We start from the raw sequence: 17,016 nt of genomic DNA on the forward strand, positions 1-17,016 counted from the left end.
CATTTCAAACAGTCCAGCTTTCTCCACCTTTGGTCCTAAAGGTTTGCCTGGTGAAAAATATTTCTTCTAGTATCTGGTCCAACAAGTACGGCTGACACCGCTTAAACAAAACAAACGTTTTCTGACCCCGCAAAACGGGTTTGTTGCTCCAGAGCAGAGATGAGTCGGCTACAACTCTTTGGGAAAATTTACTTACTACTGAGCTTCTTTTTCACATTTAGATCAAATAAAACATCATTGTAGGTATGGTGAATGTTTAAGAGATAACATTCTTAACATTGTTATAAAAATTTGCACCATGTTATCTTTTTTTGACCTGCATGCATTCCTGCCCTCGCCCCCTCCAGGCATCAACCCCTGTGTTTGGAGGCATTCTTTCCCTCATTAATGACCGGCGTTTTTCCAAAGGCCTTCCAGCCCTGGGCTTCTTCAACCCTCGTCTCTACAAGCTCCAACAGGGTCTGTTTGATGTAAGTTACCACTGCAGAAAGTCACTAATGTTGCTACTGAAACAAATAAAATCATAAAAACTTTTTTTGTCGCAAAGCATTTCTGAATTGGTTTTTTAAATCTTTGTTTCAGCCCATTTTGTAGTCATGACCTAAAGGCCACTTGTTTTCTTCCTCAGGTGACTGAAGGTTGTCACCAGGGGTGTCTGGATGAGAAGGTTCAGGGAAACGGCTTCTGTGCAGCCCCATCGTGGGACCCCGTGACAGGCTGGGGGACACCTAACTACCCCGCGCTGCTGGCTGCGCTCCTAAAGGACTGAACACAAGTTCTGCCTACTGGAAACAAACAAAAAAAAAACACACTGATGTCTGCTCGGAGAGCAAATCAAACTCTTGATCAGGTTTCTGATGCCAACAGGCAGAACAATGGAGTCACTGCTTTTATTCTGAAACACCAGTCTTATTTTAGTTTGAGCAAATGATTTTACAGATTCCTTTTATCAGTTTGATGCCATCTCTTTGGAATTTTTAATAGTTCATTTTCACTGGAATGGATTTTCCCACAAATCTTCATGACTTTTATAAACATTAATCCTGTTCTTTAAGAGTTTATGACTTTACTCACTGGTTGCTGCTCAGAAGAGGAACTCCTGAAATGCGCAGATCTTCAATGATTACACGCTAGTTTGCTTTAATGTTTATGTTTTACCAAATGTTTCGGCAGGGATGAGCGAAGAACAATTTTCTTCTTTCAGTTCTAATAAATAAATAAAACAGGAATGAATGTGGTTGAACAGGTTTATTTTATCACTTTTTCTTTTTATCGTTTTGTGGCCTTTATTAGCGTGGCTATGAACAAAAAAAATGCACTATGWGYGGTTTAAACTTCAGTTTTACTCACGTTTTTATTATTATTTTTTTGCAGTCAGAATTTCAAATGAGTGTTTTTGTGAGAGCGGCTGCATTTTCTAATATTGATTCATTAAAAAATTTCATTTCATTAAAACGTGATATTGTGTGAATGTTGTTTTGGTCATAAAACACTACACTGAGAGGTCCTTGTTTTATCCCTGCAGAAACTTTACTGTTATTTATTTCACAGCTCAGTCTGGAAAATTTAAAACCTAAACGTTTGGTTACCAGCAGCACCATTTCTGTTCTATTCAAATAAATTTAAGAAAATTGTTTCATAAAACAATAGTATCAGTTAAAGCCCTTGAAGGTTCACTTCACGAGACTTGAATACAGACGAGTGACCAGTGAATCAGGATAATACCTCATTTCCATTGCAAATTCTGACGCACCTTCTTATATCTGACTTTCCACTCAGCGTGTCACGTTAATCCCCAAAAACAACCTATCGTCACACANGAATTTTTTAATAGTTCATTTTCACTGGAATGGATTTTCCCAAAAATCTTAATGACTTTTATAAACATTAATCCTGTTCTTTAAGAGTTTATGACTTTACTCACTGGTTGATGTCCAGAAGAGGAACTCCTGAAATGTGCAGATCTTCAATGATCAGTGACGGCTGCTGTAAGTGGGCTAGTAGGGCTAAGCTCTCCCTCGTGTTCACAATAAAATGTTAAAATAAACAATATTATATAATTATAATATAATTGTAAACAATTTAGAAATAGCTACTTAAACACAATTTGAAAATAATGTATCTTGTTCTGTGAAATTTACAACAAAAACTGGTGCCAAACCACCTMGTAAGATCCCAGGGTCGTTCTGCAGTGCTAACTTTTCACAGCCCATTTTCATGTATTGTGTGTCATGGTTCAGAATGATTGACAGACGTTTCGCCATGCCCCTTGGTTTGCGGCTCATTTGAGCTAATTCTCAGTRGAGGTAAATCTTGGATAAATCTTGGATAGGACYTCTAATCAAATTCCTCATTCGTCCAACATACGCAATACCTCATGCCAATCAGCGCACCACATTTCACCGTTGTGTCTTAGAACTAGACAATCACGTTGGGGATGGGATAAATTGACCCGCCTCCCACTTTCTGTCTGGAGTTTACCGCTTGTTTACCCAACTCGACTCATCATTTTCTTTGAAAGTTTGCAAGAAATCTGACATTTTGCATGTAAGTAGAATATGCTTAATGGAATCATTTATCTGAATTATGTATGAACTTCAATTATTGTAAACTATTTATTGTCAGGAATGTGTAGTTACGAACATATTACTTGCGAATAGCGTTGTCCGTACCTGGTCCGTTGTTGTTTTGGTCGCCAATTGCTGTTTTGTTTTTAAAGGGATCCCCGATTAGTTGTAACATTAGACTTTATTTGATAAACATATATTTTAACTGTAAAATAAAGACTGTAAAAATACTGTAGGCTGNAACAACTTTATGCCTACATCTAGGAACAACTTACTGGCAGACGCAAACTCAAAACTGGTTGACTAGTTTAGCATCAATGTTTACAAAGTCTTTAAACTATTAGAATTCCTTATCAGGAAAAAAAAAAACATTTTAAATGGAATTCTAAGCGAAAAGACAAACGACACGTTTTGTATTTGTGGTTCGACTGGAAAATGATTTAATTGTTGATCATCACTAATGAAAGAGCAAAACAAAGAAAAACACGACTAGTATCTACGATTCTGACAGTGAATCTCCTCAAAAGTCCTACAGAGGAGAGGAAAGGGGAAGTAAAACAAACTTTGAAACCTTTTTTCTGTTAGACCCACACAACGGTCTGAAATAAGCGACAACAAAGCTTCATAAATCAGTGTACAATATGCACACTTCAAAGTTACAAAATTGAAAAGTTGGTTCTGAGGATTTATACACATTTGACTTGATATTGCAAAAACTTTAAGTGGTTTTGTTAAGGTATAAATAGGTTTCTGTTTTTTTTTTTTTAGGTGCAGGGTTTGTGGATAAATGTCTTCCTGAGAAGAAACTGTAAAACGTTCCATCCAGGCAGAGCCATCTGCTGGTCACCAGTTCTTCACTTGAACTTTTCCTGTGTTCTCAAAAACAAGTTATTCCCTCCAGTTTGAATCTTTCATGTAGAAACAAAACACAGAGGCTTATCTCACAACAAAAACAGGCCCAAGTACAGACCCAGAGTCACATCCCTCGGGACTCCTCGGAGAAAACTCACTGGTTGTTTTTGGCTTTGGCGTGTGTGAGTATGTGAGACTTCAGGTTGGTAGACTGCGCAAATTTTTTATTGCAGCCATCGAAGGGGCACACGTACGGGCGGTCCCCAGTGTGAATACGCACGTGCGTACGCAAGTTAAAGTCCAGAGAGAACCGTTTGCCACACCCCTCAAACGTGCACTGGAAACACAGAAACTACGAATCAATAACACGCCGTGAAATACTCACAAAAATCCTTTTTTCATTGCGTGACAATTGTGCAAAATTACACCCGTGCAAAATTACACCCACCTGGAAAGGTTTCTCTCCTGTGTGCACAAGTTGATGTCTTTTCAGTTTCGAACTCTCCACAAAAGCTTTGCCGCACTCTGCGCAGACGTGCACGCGGGGTCCGTGCGTGTGCAAATGTTTTCTCATCGCCGAGTTGTCCCTGAACATCTTAGTGCAGCCCTAAAAAAAAACACAACAAAAGATGATTTATTTGTAATTATTAACCACATGCCAGGAGGATGGTGCTGACAAAAARAGAACAATTCTGTCAACTAGTGTTTGCAACAAAGTGTATGAGCTGAGCTACTAAACAAAAACATCACTCACTTTGTGCGGACAGGCTATCGTTCTGGGCGCATCGTCCTCTTTTATTTTTCTTGGCTTCATTCTGCAGCACAAATTAAGCCACATGCACAGCATTACATCTCCTAARTGTGCACCAAGATTTGTAAAAGCTCTTTTAATTTTTAGTTAATAATGTGACAGTCTGTAAAGCAGCATTTGATGTTCGTGTCAACTCTTACCGGGCAAACTCTGCCAGCTGCTTGGGATCTGACAGGTCGATCCCTGGAATACCTCCAGGAGGAAGTTTCTTTCCAGTCATATATTCAGAATAATCTGGAGGGGCAATCTCTTCTGTGATTTGCTCTTCATGATCAATGTCTTTCTTGTCATCTGTATGAGACACTCAAAGTTAGAAATGTCCAAAAGGCTACATAGTCACACATTCCCAGTGCTTTATTAGTTATAATCCCATTGTTTTAAATACTGTCAGAGATATACTCTAACAGAAAACAGGAGTGAAAGAATAAGCGAGGTTGCGTTCATGCAGGTGGGAGATTATTACGTGCATACATGTGTGTTTGAAAACAGCAGTAATATACAACGGTATACAGCGCTTTCTCAATGAATAACATTTTTACTCGTGTACTGATTTAATTCTCCACCAAGATAAAACAGAAATCATTTCAGGTGTTGTAGTTAGCAAAATTAACACATCAGAAGCCTTAAGTCCGGGGGGTTCCTGAAGGCACCACCGCCGCCTCTGTTGTTATCTGCAAACTGCGCCACAGCGGCCCAGCGAAGCTACTAGCTCCCACCGCCGCCGCCATGTTCGTCGGCCAAATAAACGCCATTTTTTCGGGCCGCCATACTTTCTAGACCGGGGAAATATGGCGGCGCCCATTGACACATAAAACATGGCTTCCCATAAAAACAAAAACATTTCGAACGGAGTACAAGTTGCTCGGAGTTGGGGGAAATAGTCCCACTTTGGTGGAGGACGAGGCGCCAGCTGGGGCCTAGTCACACCGCGGGTAGAACAAAGCGACAGACAGGACTAGGAACTTACCCGATGCCCACATAGTTACTGAAAACTCCCCCTCCAGGGTCTTTATCTGGACCTGTTTCTGTTCCCACTTTCGGCCTATTTCTACTCCGCTCATGTAGCTCGTTTTGCTCGCTTTTTTCCCGCTTCCGCTCTTCTTTATCCGGCCTGAAGACGAGCTCCTGCCGGCGACGGTAACCAGAGTCTGCCCGATGTAGTCCTCTTCCACGGCCGGCACCGGGATAAGGATTTGATCCTCAAAACCGTCGTCCGTGTGCAGCTCGGAGTCATCGTCGCCCACAACCTCTTCTCTCGTCTGCACCAGAATCACCTCTTGGTGCGAGTGAATGGAGCTGGGATCATCCAGCGGCTGTAGGGCGATCATGGGCTGGTGTTCATCGTCCTCAGCTGTGGTCTCGATCGTCTCCACTTCAATTTCGTGCAATTCYACGATTTCGGCTGGCATGTCGGACCCGTCCGTCGCTATGTACAGAGTATCTCCCGATGCCATGATATTTGTTTGTTTGTTTTTCCTTCCGCCTATCTAAATGCTGTTTTTTTACACTTTGCCCCTGTCTACGATCYGCTCTTCTCCTCCCTCTCCCGACAACAACTCTTCACAACTGAAATCTCGTGGCCACGGTGCGCTGCCTTTGAAATCTCGCGAGATTTTGATTCAACGTCCCATTTCAAGTTTTTGGCTTTCTTTGGAAGACTCGAAATCCAAATCACGTAAAAAACAATCAATAACAATAAAAAACAAAACTATTAAACGCTTTTGTATTACATAAATGTCTTTAAAAATATAATCCAGCACATTTTCCCCTCAATTTCCCCTCGGCGGGACAATAAAGACTATTCTATTCTATTCTATTCTATTCTATTCTATTCTATTCTATTCTATTCTATTCTATTCTATTCTATTCTATTCCATGACCTAAGAAAGGCAACAAGCCAGGTTTAAAACATAGTTTTTGGGAATTATTTTAAACAAATAACTAAATTGACAATGAGTAAAAGGCAGCTAATGTACAACAAAATAATTTATKAGAAAAACTGAAGAGGTATTGATGACCTCTTGAAAGCAAAATGTAAAGAAAAAAGACAATTCAAGACATTTACACAACGATAACATCATGTTTCTATGCAGAAATGCTGACGTCTGCCTGTATTATTATTTAAATTCATTAAATAAAGAAAAAAAACGGGACAGATGTTATAAAAAAATTTCTTTTTCATTTATTGATTGTGCTTTGTTATTTATTGTGTACAGATTTGTCTTTAAATAAATAAATAGCTAACCTAAGGTACATTAGGTCTTGTTTTGTTTAAAAATGACTCTTAGAACCCATCACCTCAGTAAAATTTCACAGAGTAAGAGCCTGAATTTGATTTGTAAACAGAAATATTGTGGAGCAGACAGAAACTTGTGCACAATGTCATTATGATGCAGAATACATATTTGGATATTTCCGAGATGAGATCACCATATCAAAAATGTATAAGATTCAAACAAATCACCATGACAAATATTTATTTACACAATAAATTAAACAAGGTCAGACAAGCATTCATGGATAAAAGTAGCCTGTAAACAAAACAAAACATTTTTTGTCACCAAATCTTAAGGAACAAGAAATTGCTGCCAACATTTTAATCTTAAAACACAAAAGTGACATTTTTTAAAAGCCTTATCATTCTGATGTAGGCTAAGTCAAGGAAAAACACCTGAGGTTGAACTCCATATCAGCAGGTGCATTTTAACGTAGCCCCGCCCTCTCCAAGAGTAGGGGGCGTGATTCGCGAGTACATCTTTTTCAGCGGCTTCGCTCCTATAGTTTTCACCGGCACGTGGGCCGGCTGGAAGCGAACACCTCAAAGGAAGGAACGACCCGCTCGGCTCGTCATCGCCCCGCGCCGGCTCATAAATGGGGCAGACCCGGTCTAACTTGAGTTAAAGGGTGTGTACCGATACTGGCAAGGTTGGATGACACAAATCTACCTGTCCGGCGGCAGTTGCCTCGTACGGAGAGAGGAGAGCCATGGGGAAGACAGGTAGAGTAGACTTTGAGTGGGTCTACACGGACCAGCCGCACACGTCCAGAAGAAAAGAAATATTAGGTAAGACTACACAAGTTCTGGAGAGATCAGCGACTCTCTGCTGCAACTTTTCGTTCACTTTAAATTTGAGTTTGGAAAAACTGGAAGTCAGTTAAGTGTTCTTTATTAAACCATATCCGGTTAAACCAGTTTACTAGCTGCTCTCTAACGGGGCCATCAAGTGTCACTTTTTCTTTATTCAAAGCCTTAAAAGCACCCTAGTTTACAATTTAAATACAGTTAAATCAATCAGCTCTTAAGTGTTTCAAATTTTAAGGTCAAAACATTACATTAATTATTTCAGTTCATGTCAGCTAAATGACAACATATTTATGAGTTTGACTTGTTTCATTTAAATTTGACATTATTATTATATATTTTAACCCACATCAACAACAAAAAATCAGAATAAAAACCCTCATCAGGCCATGTCACAGACACTCCTGGGTCTGTAACTTGTGTTTACATTTTGTGATGATTTGTTTAGAAAAAAATAAAGCTTTTCCTAGAAAGAGGCGTGCGACACATTCCTATAACAAAAGTTATGATCTTAAATAAGAGACTATTAAATAAGGAGTTGTCATTCAGGATCAGATTTATTTTTAATKAGAGGAAGTAAAGTTTCCAGGTTTACGTTTCTAAAGTGTGTTTTAGAGGCAGAGATGTGTTTTTAAACTGTGTTTTGTTGTGTAGTTTGATTTCCCATTAAAAAATGAGCAGGTTAAATGAACAACCTGCTCTTCATGCATATTTGATCGCAGTGCTTTTCACCTGTCGCATGAGAAAAGCCTCTCATGGTGTGTTTTTTGACACCTCCTAGCCATTAAATATTWAAAAAACAGTGTTTTTTGTTTTGATTGTGCTCACATCTTCCCCATGAGGAGAAGTCAAGGGAAGAATTGTGCCTGAGCTTCGTCATCGTGCTGTGAAATATATTTTAGTCAATAAGTGCTTATGCTGGGCCGTAAACTTTATATCCCCATACACGTTCAAAGGACATCATCAGATTTGTAAAGACGGTAGCTCGTGATGTCACAAGATAAGATCGTGACTCAACATCTGTTTCAGAATTACCCTGTCAAGGCTCCAATCATTTTCTAGTTAAAAACTAAACTGTAAATCCTGCCAATATTTTAACAGTTGTGCAAATAAAAAGTTTTCTATTTGAAACGTTGAAGTTGAAATSCATGTGTGTGTGTTTCACCCAAAGCCATTAAGCAGTTCAAACAGGCTTTTTACGAGGTCTGGTTATTGATTTAACTTTATGCCTCTGTAGGTGGGCGGGCAGGCGAAGGAAACGCTTTTAACATTAACAAAAAAATTTGAAATGCAGTTGTCCCATTAAACAAATTTATGTCGAGCAGTAGAATAAAAATTAACGCTCGGGTGACGTGGAGCTTAATTTTGATGGATCGTTGTTTTTTAAAACGTAGAAATTGTTCCCTTGTTAAGCATTAATCGGTAAAATGAGGGTTTGGCTCATGAAGCAGAGGCAGTAAGCCACTGAATGGGCCTCTTCAGCTTTCAGTTATCGTAAGCTGAAATTTGCATGGAGGCGTTAAGCAGGGCAAGCTGTAAACAAAACGGCAAGTCATATTTGCATGCGACTTTCCCCTGATGGCATATGGCAGCCTCTGATCTATGATGAGATGTTCTCCTGCCCACCGTCTGCTGAAGTCTTCCTGCTGACCTGTTCTTCTGACCACCTTCATTACATTGTCTATAAGGTCTGGTCTGCGTAACAAATCTGAACTTGCGTGTCCTAATGAGCAGATTAGACCACATGATGCAATCTGTTCTCAGCGTGTCATTTTTCTCCAGCAAAACAACACCTTTGCCAATTAAGTTGACTTTTGTCAGCAGGTTTTTCCCACGAGGCGGGCAGGTACCTCAGAACGTCSCACTGTGCCTTCTCCTCCTTTAGAAGAAGGCGCTTTGTGTTAAACGGTGCCGTGTTACTTGTGTTTTCATCCGTTGTTCTCCTTCTTTCTCAGCCAAATATCCAGAGATCAAGACTCTGATGGGTCCAGACCCCCAGCTGAAGTGGGTGGTCTCTGGCATGGTCCTAACCCAACTTCTCGCCTGCTACCTGGTCCACGATCTCTCCTGGAAGTGGGTCTTGTTCTGGGCCTACGCCTTCGGAGGCTGCGTCAACCACTCCCTGACTCTGGCCATTCACGACATCTCCCACAACGTGGCCTTTGGGAACAAGTGGGCCAAGTGGAACCGCTGGTTCGCCATGTGGGCCAACCTGCCCATCGGCGTGCCCTACTCCGCCTCCTTCAAGAAGTACCACATCGACCACCACCGCTACCTGGGCGGAGACCAGCTGGACGTTGACATCCCGACGGACTTTGAGGGATGGTTCTTCTGCACCCCGGCCCGGAAGGTGCTCTGGCTCTTCCTCCAGCCACTCTTCTACACCCTACGACCGCTGGTGGTCAATCCGAAACCAGTGGGTACGCTGGAAATCCAGAACACAGTGGTTCAGCTCGCAGCGGATGCAATCCTCTATTATTTCTGGGGGTTGAAGCCAGTTATTTACCTCATCGCTGGATCTATTCTGGGCATGGGGCTGCACCCCATCTCTGGACATTTCATATCGGAGCATTACATGTTCCTGAAGGGACACGAGACGTATTCATATTACGGACCACTGAACCATATCACCTTCAACGTGGGGTATCACATGGAGCACCATGACTTCCCCAGCATACCTGGCAGTAAACTACCTCAGGTGAGTTCCAGTTTACGTCTTGAGACCAGGGGGTGTCAAACGATAGCCTCTTTCACAAGACAGTTCCACGAAGTGGCCGCACAGACCAGTCCGTCTTTAAGCTCTCTCGGGTTGTTTATAAATCACAAGTGAAGCCGGCCAGTTCCCGTTCAGAAATGAACCGGGCAGGGCGGAACCAAAAGAGGCGTGAAGCAGAACTCGTCTCAACTGAAGTGGACCGTGCCTCGTACCAAATGAAACAAACTCAGTTAACTTACTTTAATGATCCCGTGGTTCAGTATTTTTTAAATTACAAAGTTGCTGTTCTCTGTGATCTTTACCCCCTGTTGAGTTGTGGTGAGTAGCTGCTGTCTTGAACTCTCCCACTTTCCAACGTGGAATTCCCACCGTTTCAGTTTAAATTGATGCAATTGGGAAATCCTGGACCACAGCCTGCAAAATACAGATTTTCTGCAGACAATTTCTGCCAGCTGCTTTTGAACCCTGTGCACCTCCATAGTGGTGGGATGCCGTCATTTTGCAGGTAAAATAATCAGCATGCATTATGGGAGATGTAGTTTATGTTCAATGGCAGCTTTAAAGCAGCGTACTCTTATTTTTGAAGCTCTCTCGTGCCACATTTAGCCCCGCCTTGAATTGACACCAGGGTTATTATAGTTAACTAAAACTAACTAAATAATGAAAACTGAAATTGAAAAAAACATTTTAGTTAACTGAAATAAATAAAAACTTTAATAAAATTAAAAAAACATTAACTAAAACTGTATAAATGTTTTACAAAACTAACTAAAACTAAATGAAATTGTAGAAAGAATATCCTTAGTTTTAGTGTTAATTTTATTTTGAGCCATGTGGATCGTTTTATTTATTTATCTATTTATTTATTTTTCAAATCGTGTAGTTTCACATTAGCTGTGGGCCGTAACGACACTTGTTTACAATCTGCTGCTCAGCATCGCCTGCCAAAAGACAACAAAACTTGGGAGAAAGTCCACTTTGGGATTTCGTTGAACATGACTGCGAGAAAAATCAAAGCAAGTGTCTTCTAGTGGAAATGTGATAAAATAGGTGGAATACTTCTCAAGGGAAAAACTGCATGAATCAAGCTCACACAAGATGTCTAACTGTAGCTATCTTGACACTATCTTCTCTCAGTACCATGAAAAACAAGCAACAGGTAGCACCGGGTTGGAGACAGCTATTGTCATCGTCCTAAAATAATCRAAGTCCTTCGTTGGCAAAAATTGAGTAARGTAATTATTTTCGTTATAATGGGACTGCTTTAACTAGCGACCAAGTAGCTCTTGGTTAGTTAKCTCACAGGAACATCACAAGCTTGAGGATGCATTGGCAAATAAACTAGAAAAAATCTAATATTAGAACTAATAAAAATTAAACTAAAACTAAGCATTAAAAATGCAATAATAACTAAAAAAAACTAGCAAATCCAGTGTAAAAACTAATTAAAATGAACTGAATTAAAAGAAAAAAGATCACAATGAAATAATAAACTATAATGAAAAATCCAAAACTATTATAACCTTGGCTGAAATGCTTCTATTATCTGAACCTTTAAACGTTGAGTCTTTTTTTCCCTCTAATACTGTTCAGGGGTGGCTGATGGAAAATGACGTCGGTCTCATTTAGAGCCAGGGTGAGCAGGTAAGATGTCAGATAATAGTAACTAACCTCGCCTGTCTGTGTTTTTCCTGTCGGCAGGTCAAAAAGATCGCAGCAGAGTATTACGACTCCCTGCCCCAGTACAACTCCTGGAGCCGAGTGCTGTGGGACTTCGTTTTCGACGACAGCATCGGTCCGTACGCTAGAATCAAGCGGGAGTACAAGCTGAGCAAGCAGGAATAAACGTGTGATTATATTTCTACAGAGAAGTGTCTTGTTAAATGTCATTTAACCACAGTTTAATGTATGAATGTTCGTTTGTTATCCCTCCACTTGATGTGATGCCACTGAAAACAAACCCAACAAGATGTTCAGCATTTAGCTTGAGTTGTCCCTGATTGACTTTATAGTTAATTAATATCTGTGTAATAGTTACAAGTGTGCACAGTTCCTTGAAGTGCTAATTGAATGTTATTAGTCTGGATAGTTTTCTTCTTTTTGTAGCACCTGCTTTAAAAAAATCTTGGCCTGCTGCCACAATATTTGCGACTGCGACATTTGTTTGTKGCCAGAAGGGAATGAGAAGGAAACCTGAAAGAAAATATACCGATTCATCATGTGGAATCTGAGAACACAAGGTCACGTGCATTTTCATAACGTCTGACAGACAGGTGCCACGGTGCGTTCCTGCCTGGAAGCGTTCGTCAGACCCTTTTTAAAAACAGCTTCATGGACGATTACCATTGCTTTGTTTTACATTCATCACGCAGAACAGAGCTGAAGAGGAAAAGGAGCATTAAAACTTATTTGCCAGTAAGAAAAGCCTTTTCTTCTGTGACGGTTTGCAGCTCCGATGTGCTGCAGAAAGTTTGAAATCATCTTCAAGAACCGAACAGTAATGGGATCATTTACAAAAAAAAAAGTTATTTTCTAAAGCTGTAACAAATAAATTTTTTTCTGGTTACATTTTTATATGAATAAAGTGTCCCATTGAGTTTGTGTTGCTGTGTTTTTAAATTATTTTACTGTTGGTTCATCCTCAGCCGAAGAAGCATCCTGTTCATCCCTGAATACACCATGAAACAAAGTTAGCACCAAGTACACAGCAAATCAGTACTTATCAGAAACAATARAAAAAAATCTAAGCTTTGTGTTTTTGTTAGTTTTTACCCACTTTGAGTGCAACATAATGCTCACTGAGCTCAGTCAGAAATTACAGCCCACCTGCCCTAGATTAAATAGCAATAAGGATCAGCTAACAGTGGTGCTAATGTTACATTTAGCAGATTAGCTTTTTCACAAACTTAGGACCAATTATCTTTTGCTAAATTAGGTTTTAACAGGTTTGTGTCAGTTGTCTTAGCGGTTAGCCGGTGTTGGCTTCCACTAATTTTTTCATGTTTAGCATCAGCAAAGCTGTATTTTGAGTTCGAGGCTTGAGTTAGCTAAGCTAACTGGTTAGCTGTGCCCATCACTGTCTGTCAGCAGATTTAATATGGCCGATCAGTGTGCAAAATTTCTTTTTAAATCTTTCATAAAAAATGAACGAGCTGTTCGACATGAGGCGTCTCAGACGGTAAAATCGTACACCAAACCACTCAAATAAATGTACCACCATTAAGATATATTTATTGTCAATTGTTCGTTTTTGAACAAAATAGAAAACAAATTCATAGAGACAGGGTTTTCATGCATACTGGGGAGGTTCACAAAGCATAGGATGACTAATAGATAATACATTTGTTCCATATGTGGGTAAAACCAGGTGGCACATTTACAGTTATCAGCCTTTTTTCTGAACGACCCCCACAGATTTCAATGATCTTYACAGCATCTGAACACGTACGAGCTTCGGTCACACTGGAGTCATGGAGCAGACMGCTGTATGTCGAAAAAGAGACTCATTTTTGGTGTTTTGCCTTGGATGAAGGAGGTACAAGGCATATGAAGCAGTTCTTTATCGTGTGTGCAGAGAAAACGATGAGACCTACAACACCGGTTTGAGCGAAGTTAGAAAACGTTTTTAAATACGCCGTTTGAGGGCAGGTGGGTCTGCAGCACCAATATGCCCATATTGTGCTTCTTATGAAACAGTTAGGGATAAACTAAGGAAAAAAAGAGCAATAATAGAAAATAGAAAAGGCTTTAGAATAATGATGTGCAAGTTTCCTTTGTCCTTCTCTAATATCAATAAAATACTCACCGACAGCATCATGATCACCACAGTTTTTTTTTAAATAATAAAACAATAAAAACTTAGAAAACCAAAATATTTTCTTAAGTGGACTGAACAGAGAACAAAAAGCTGCAACACTGGGCTGACTGAGTCTAGGTGCACAGAGAGGACCACAACACCAAACTCAGTACAAAAGTCTGTCCGCTTCCACTCGTACTTCATCCTCTAGTTAAATTATTCCACACATCAGTTTTTTTTCCCCATGAATCCTTGCTCTCTCATGTCTGTTTGTGCTGTCCAGCAGACTTAAATGTTGGCACAACGTCTCTGCAACTTGCAGCGTGGCGTCGCGATGTCACAGAAACATTGAGAGAACATTCCCTGGGGGGTCCTCGCGTCTGTGCATCCGCGTTTCTTTTCTTTTTTTTTTCTGTTCTCCACCAGCTCCTCCTGCTGCTCTCCTCCCCATCACGGATGCACGCTCAGGTGAGATTAGGACGTACCGATTCTGCCGATTTCGTGTCTAATGGCTGCAAGGAAAAGAGGGGGGGAAAAGGCGCTTTTAGGGGGAAAAGAAGACAAYCTGAGAAACAACTCGCCGCGTTGCTCACCGTGGATGATTTCGTCCTTCACCTTGTGTAGCTCGCGCACGACCTCGTCCAAAATTTCCTGCACGGCGAGYAGAAAAGCACAGTGAGACGGAGAAACGACAGACTCTTGCTCGATCGGATCATAAAAAACGATACGAGAACCTGTTTCATCCTGTCGAACTCTGTGTCGGCTTCACTGGTGCTGCCAATCGGCCTCACTCTGAAATCAGAAGCTCCTCTTTAGACAATAAAACGCTGAAGGTTCGGTTTGTGTTTGATCAGTCGTCACTGAATTGTTTCATTTCACAACTCTTCCTCTCTGCTCACCTGGACACCAGTGAGGACTTTTCTACAGAGTTGGATCGTTCCCATGGCTTCTTCAGAGCATCTGGCAAAGAAAGAACAAATTCTATGAAGGATTTCAAACTGCAGCACTCGAGATCGCAGCTCTTTTGTTTTTGTAGCCACACTTATTTTCTTTGCTGTTTAACACGTTCAGACTCTTTGGCCTCGGCACGGCAGGTCGTACAGACAGACCAGGCACATTTTTTTTGAGAACGTTGTCCAAATACGAAATCTATTTATTTACCTTTATTTAACCTCCCTCTTTTGAGAGGAAGGCCTGGTTCTGAAGGCAGCCTAACATGCATGTTTACAGACTGCAGAAGGAAACCGGAGTACGAAACCCTGGTCTGAACAGGGGATCGATCTCAGAACCTTCTTGCTGTGAGGCACCGGTTCTAACCACTGAGAATTAAGGCTGGGCGGTATAACCTCAAATTCATATCACYGTATAAATTGAATCCCTTCATGGTAACAGTATGTATTGCGGTAGAAAATGATCATAAAAAGCAAAGATAATGTAATTTCTACAGCATTTATTTTGCAGAAATTTCGAGGATTTATTCTCTCTATAAGTGTTTTAAAACGCTATATTTCTTCATTATATTTGGAACTCCTCCTGCTCAGTTGTCTCTGCACTCACAGCCCTGTTGACACAGATGCGATGACGTAACTGACAACAGGACTGTAGAGAATATATATATATATTATTTACATACAGTATATTATTTACAGTCCTGAGTGAAAGAAACTGACAACTTTGACATTATGCCTTCAATGTGGCAATAAGAGAGCTGCATTTTGAAATCCTGTGGACATTATAATCTCCAGATTAGGTCAATCTTTACCTGTTGAGTTCTGTTGACCTCGACCACTTGAKTCATCCTGCAAGACAGACCCATACCAGTTAGGACAAATAAAAGCCAAATAATCAAAATACTTAGATTAGAAGACATATTTAAACAATTAAGGGGGGATATTATGTATTTTCTAGGTGKAGAGTTTAACTCTATACCTCAATCAAGTAACAGTTACCCTCCGTTATGAAAATGCTGTATACAGAATAACAACACTCCCACCTCAGCACGTTTTTACATATTTTACGTTTGGACATATTTGCTTAGTTAAATCCAGGTGGTGTATAAAGCAGTTSGCTGTGTTGATGTTTTAAAGAGGGTTTAAAGCTGTCAGGACCYCTCTGAAGTTTTATATTTAACASCTTGCRGATGATTAAACAGATGTGACATTGGTTGATTTTATTATCCAGCTCTCACGATTTAATTACATTCGTCCACTTCCCTGTTTAAACACATAACTTACTTCWTCAGGTTTCTCTGAAGCTTTTCGTCTAAGAGAAYGAGCAGGAGGAAATAAGGATGTGAYCAACAATAATTTACAAATTTCAAGCATTTTCAGTGGGTTGTAATGTGGATAAAAAGGAACAGTTATTGTTCTCGTTCAGTAAAACGTTTACAGCAGGAGAAAAATGAGCTAAAATCTGTTCTATTAAGGCTAATTGTGTTTTTACCTGCGAGCTAGTAAGGCATTCATCTCCTGCATCAGTCCCTCCCCACCGCCGCCGCTGCCGCCGCTCGACCGGTTAGAGTCACTTTTCCCTCCTGAGCCGGGGGGGCTGCTCTCATCCTGGAGGAAACATCAACACCTTTTTACCATCAGGGTACCCTCTCCTGATTACGACCAAAAACCTGAGCGGGTCATGACCTCACCCTGTGCACTTTACGTAGTTTGGCTCCAGCCAGCGCAGCAGCCAGTCCTGAGGGTTGGTGCTGGACCCCGGGCGGACCCCCGGGAGGCCCTCCACCAGTGGGCAGTGGAGGGGGCATGGGCGGAGGCACTGCCATCGGGGGTGGTGGTCCCGGGGGCGGCGGCGGAGCTGGAGGACCAGCCATGGGTGATGGYACTGCGGCTGGAGGCGGGGCCACAGAAAGCATTGCTGGGTGACATGCGGAGACTGGACCACCTGGGACGGACCGAATTAGAACTTTGTCATTAGGACGATGGTCATTTTACAGTTTTTAATTGTTCTTAACTTATTGTAAAGATGTTTGAAAACCTTTGGAGCAAATATGAGAAATTCTGTCAACCTAAACCAAACACTAYCGTATAAAAACTGCTGAGTCATGGTAGGACATCATTATGACAGATCTAAGTGTTTGATAAAAAGTCCATTTCTTTTTGTTAAGTAAGTTAAACTTTCAGTCTTAACCTTTTTTTTAGCATTATGAATTTAAATAAAAGATTTAAAAAACATTTAAAC

The 17,016-nt window shown here is 40.7% G+C and overlaps 4 protein-coding genes and 1 long non-coding RNA gene across 7 annotated transcripts in view; 2 read left to right on the top strand and 3 right to left on the bottom strand.

Moving 5' to 3' along the window:
• Positions 1-1,460, top strand: part of tpp1 (tripeptidyl peptidase I) — a gene marked incomplete in the record, with an annotated part of 17,498 nt that extends 16,038 nt beyond the window's left edge. Inside the window, 2 exon segments of the mRNA XM_014013947.1 lie at positions 348-470; positions 629-1,460. Of these exon segments, the coding sequence (XP_013869401.1) occupies positions 348-470; positions 629-769 (264 nt within the window).
• Positions 1,461-2,990: 1,530 nt separating this feature from the next.
• On the bottom strand, positions 2,991-5,792 carry yy1a (YY1 transcription factor a). Its single transcript, XM_014013958.1, has 5 exons — positions 5,198-5,792; positions 4,371-4,521; positions 4,174-4,234; positions 3,868-4,026; positions 2,991-3,756 (listed from the first exon to the last, which is right to left on the bottom strand). Exons 1-5 carry the CDS (start codon positions 5,682-5,684, stop codon positions 3,574-3,576), a joined length of 1,041 nt encoding a protein of 346 aa, XP_013869412.1. The 5' UTR covers positions 5,685-5,792; the 3' UTR covers positions 2,991-3,573.
• A 1,101-nt stretch (positions 5,793-6,893) lies between these two features.
• Positions 6,894-12,625, top strand: degs2 (delta(4)-desaturase, sphingolipid 2). The gene is made up of 3 exons (XM_014013995.1): positions 6,894-7,294; positions 9,268-10,010; positions 11,730-12,625. The coding sequence occupies exons 1-3, from the start codon at positions 7,216-7,218 to the stop codon at positions 11,871-11,873; spliced, it is 966 nt and encodes a 321-aa protein (XP_013869449.1). The 5' UTR covers positions 6,894-7,215; the 3' UTR covers positions 11,874-12,625.
• A 1,932-nt stretch (positions 12,626-14,557) lies between these two features.
• On the bottom strand, positions 14,558-14,759 carry LOC106521442 (uncharacterized). Its single transcript, XR_001310667.1, has 2 exons — positions 14,724-14,759; positions 14,558-14,616 (listed from the first exon to the last, which is right to left on the bottom strand). It is a non-coding gene; the product is annotated as an uncharacterized LOC106521442 (long non-coding RNA).
• Positions 14,760-15,592: 833 nt separating this feature from the next.
• Positions 15,593-17,016, bottom strand: part of evla (Enah/Vasp-like a) — a 42,568-nt gene continuing 41,144 nt past the window's right edge. For all 3 annotated transcript variants that reach the window (XM_014013985.1, XM_014013976.1, XM_014013969.1), the window contains exons 7-9: positions 16,466-16,719; positions 16,267-16,382; positions 15,593-16,086 (exon numbers count right to left, since the gene is read on the bottom strand). In XM_014013985.1, the coding sequence (XP_013869439.1) occupies positions 16,020-16,086; positions 16,267-16,382; positions 16,466-16,719 (437 nt within the window). In that variant the 3' untranslated portion in view covers positions 15,593-16,019. The remainder of the gene's footprint in view (positions 16,087-16,266; positions 16,383-16,465; positions 16,720-17,016) is intronic.

This window comes from Austrofundulus limnaeus, unplaced genomic scaffold (assembly GCF_001266775.1).
Source record: "Austrofundulus limnaeus strain Quisiro unplaced genomic scaffold, Austrofundulus_limnaeus-1.0 Scaffold2, whole genome shotgun sequence".
NCBI lineage: Eukaryota > Metazoa > Chordata > Actinopteri > Cyprinodontiformes > Rivulidae > Austrofundulus > Austrofundulus limnaeus.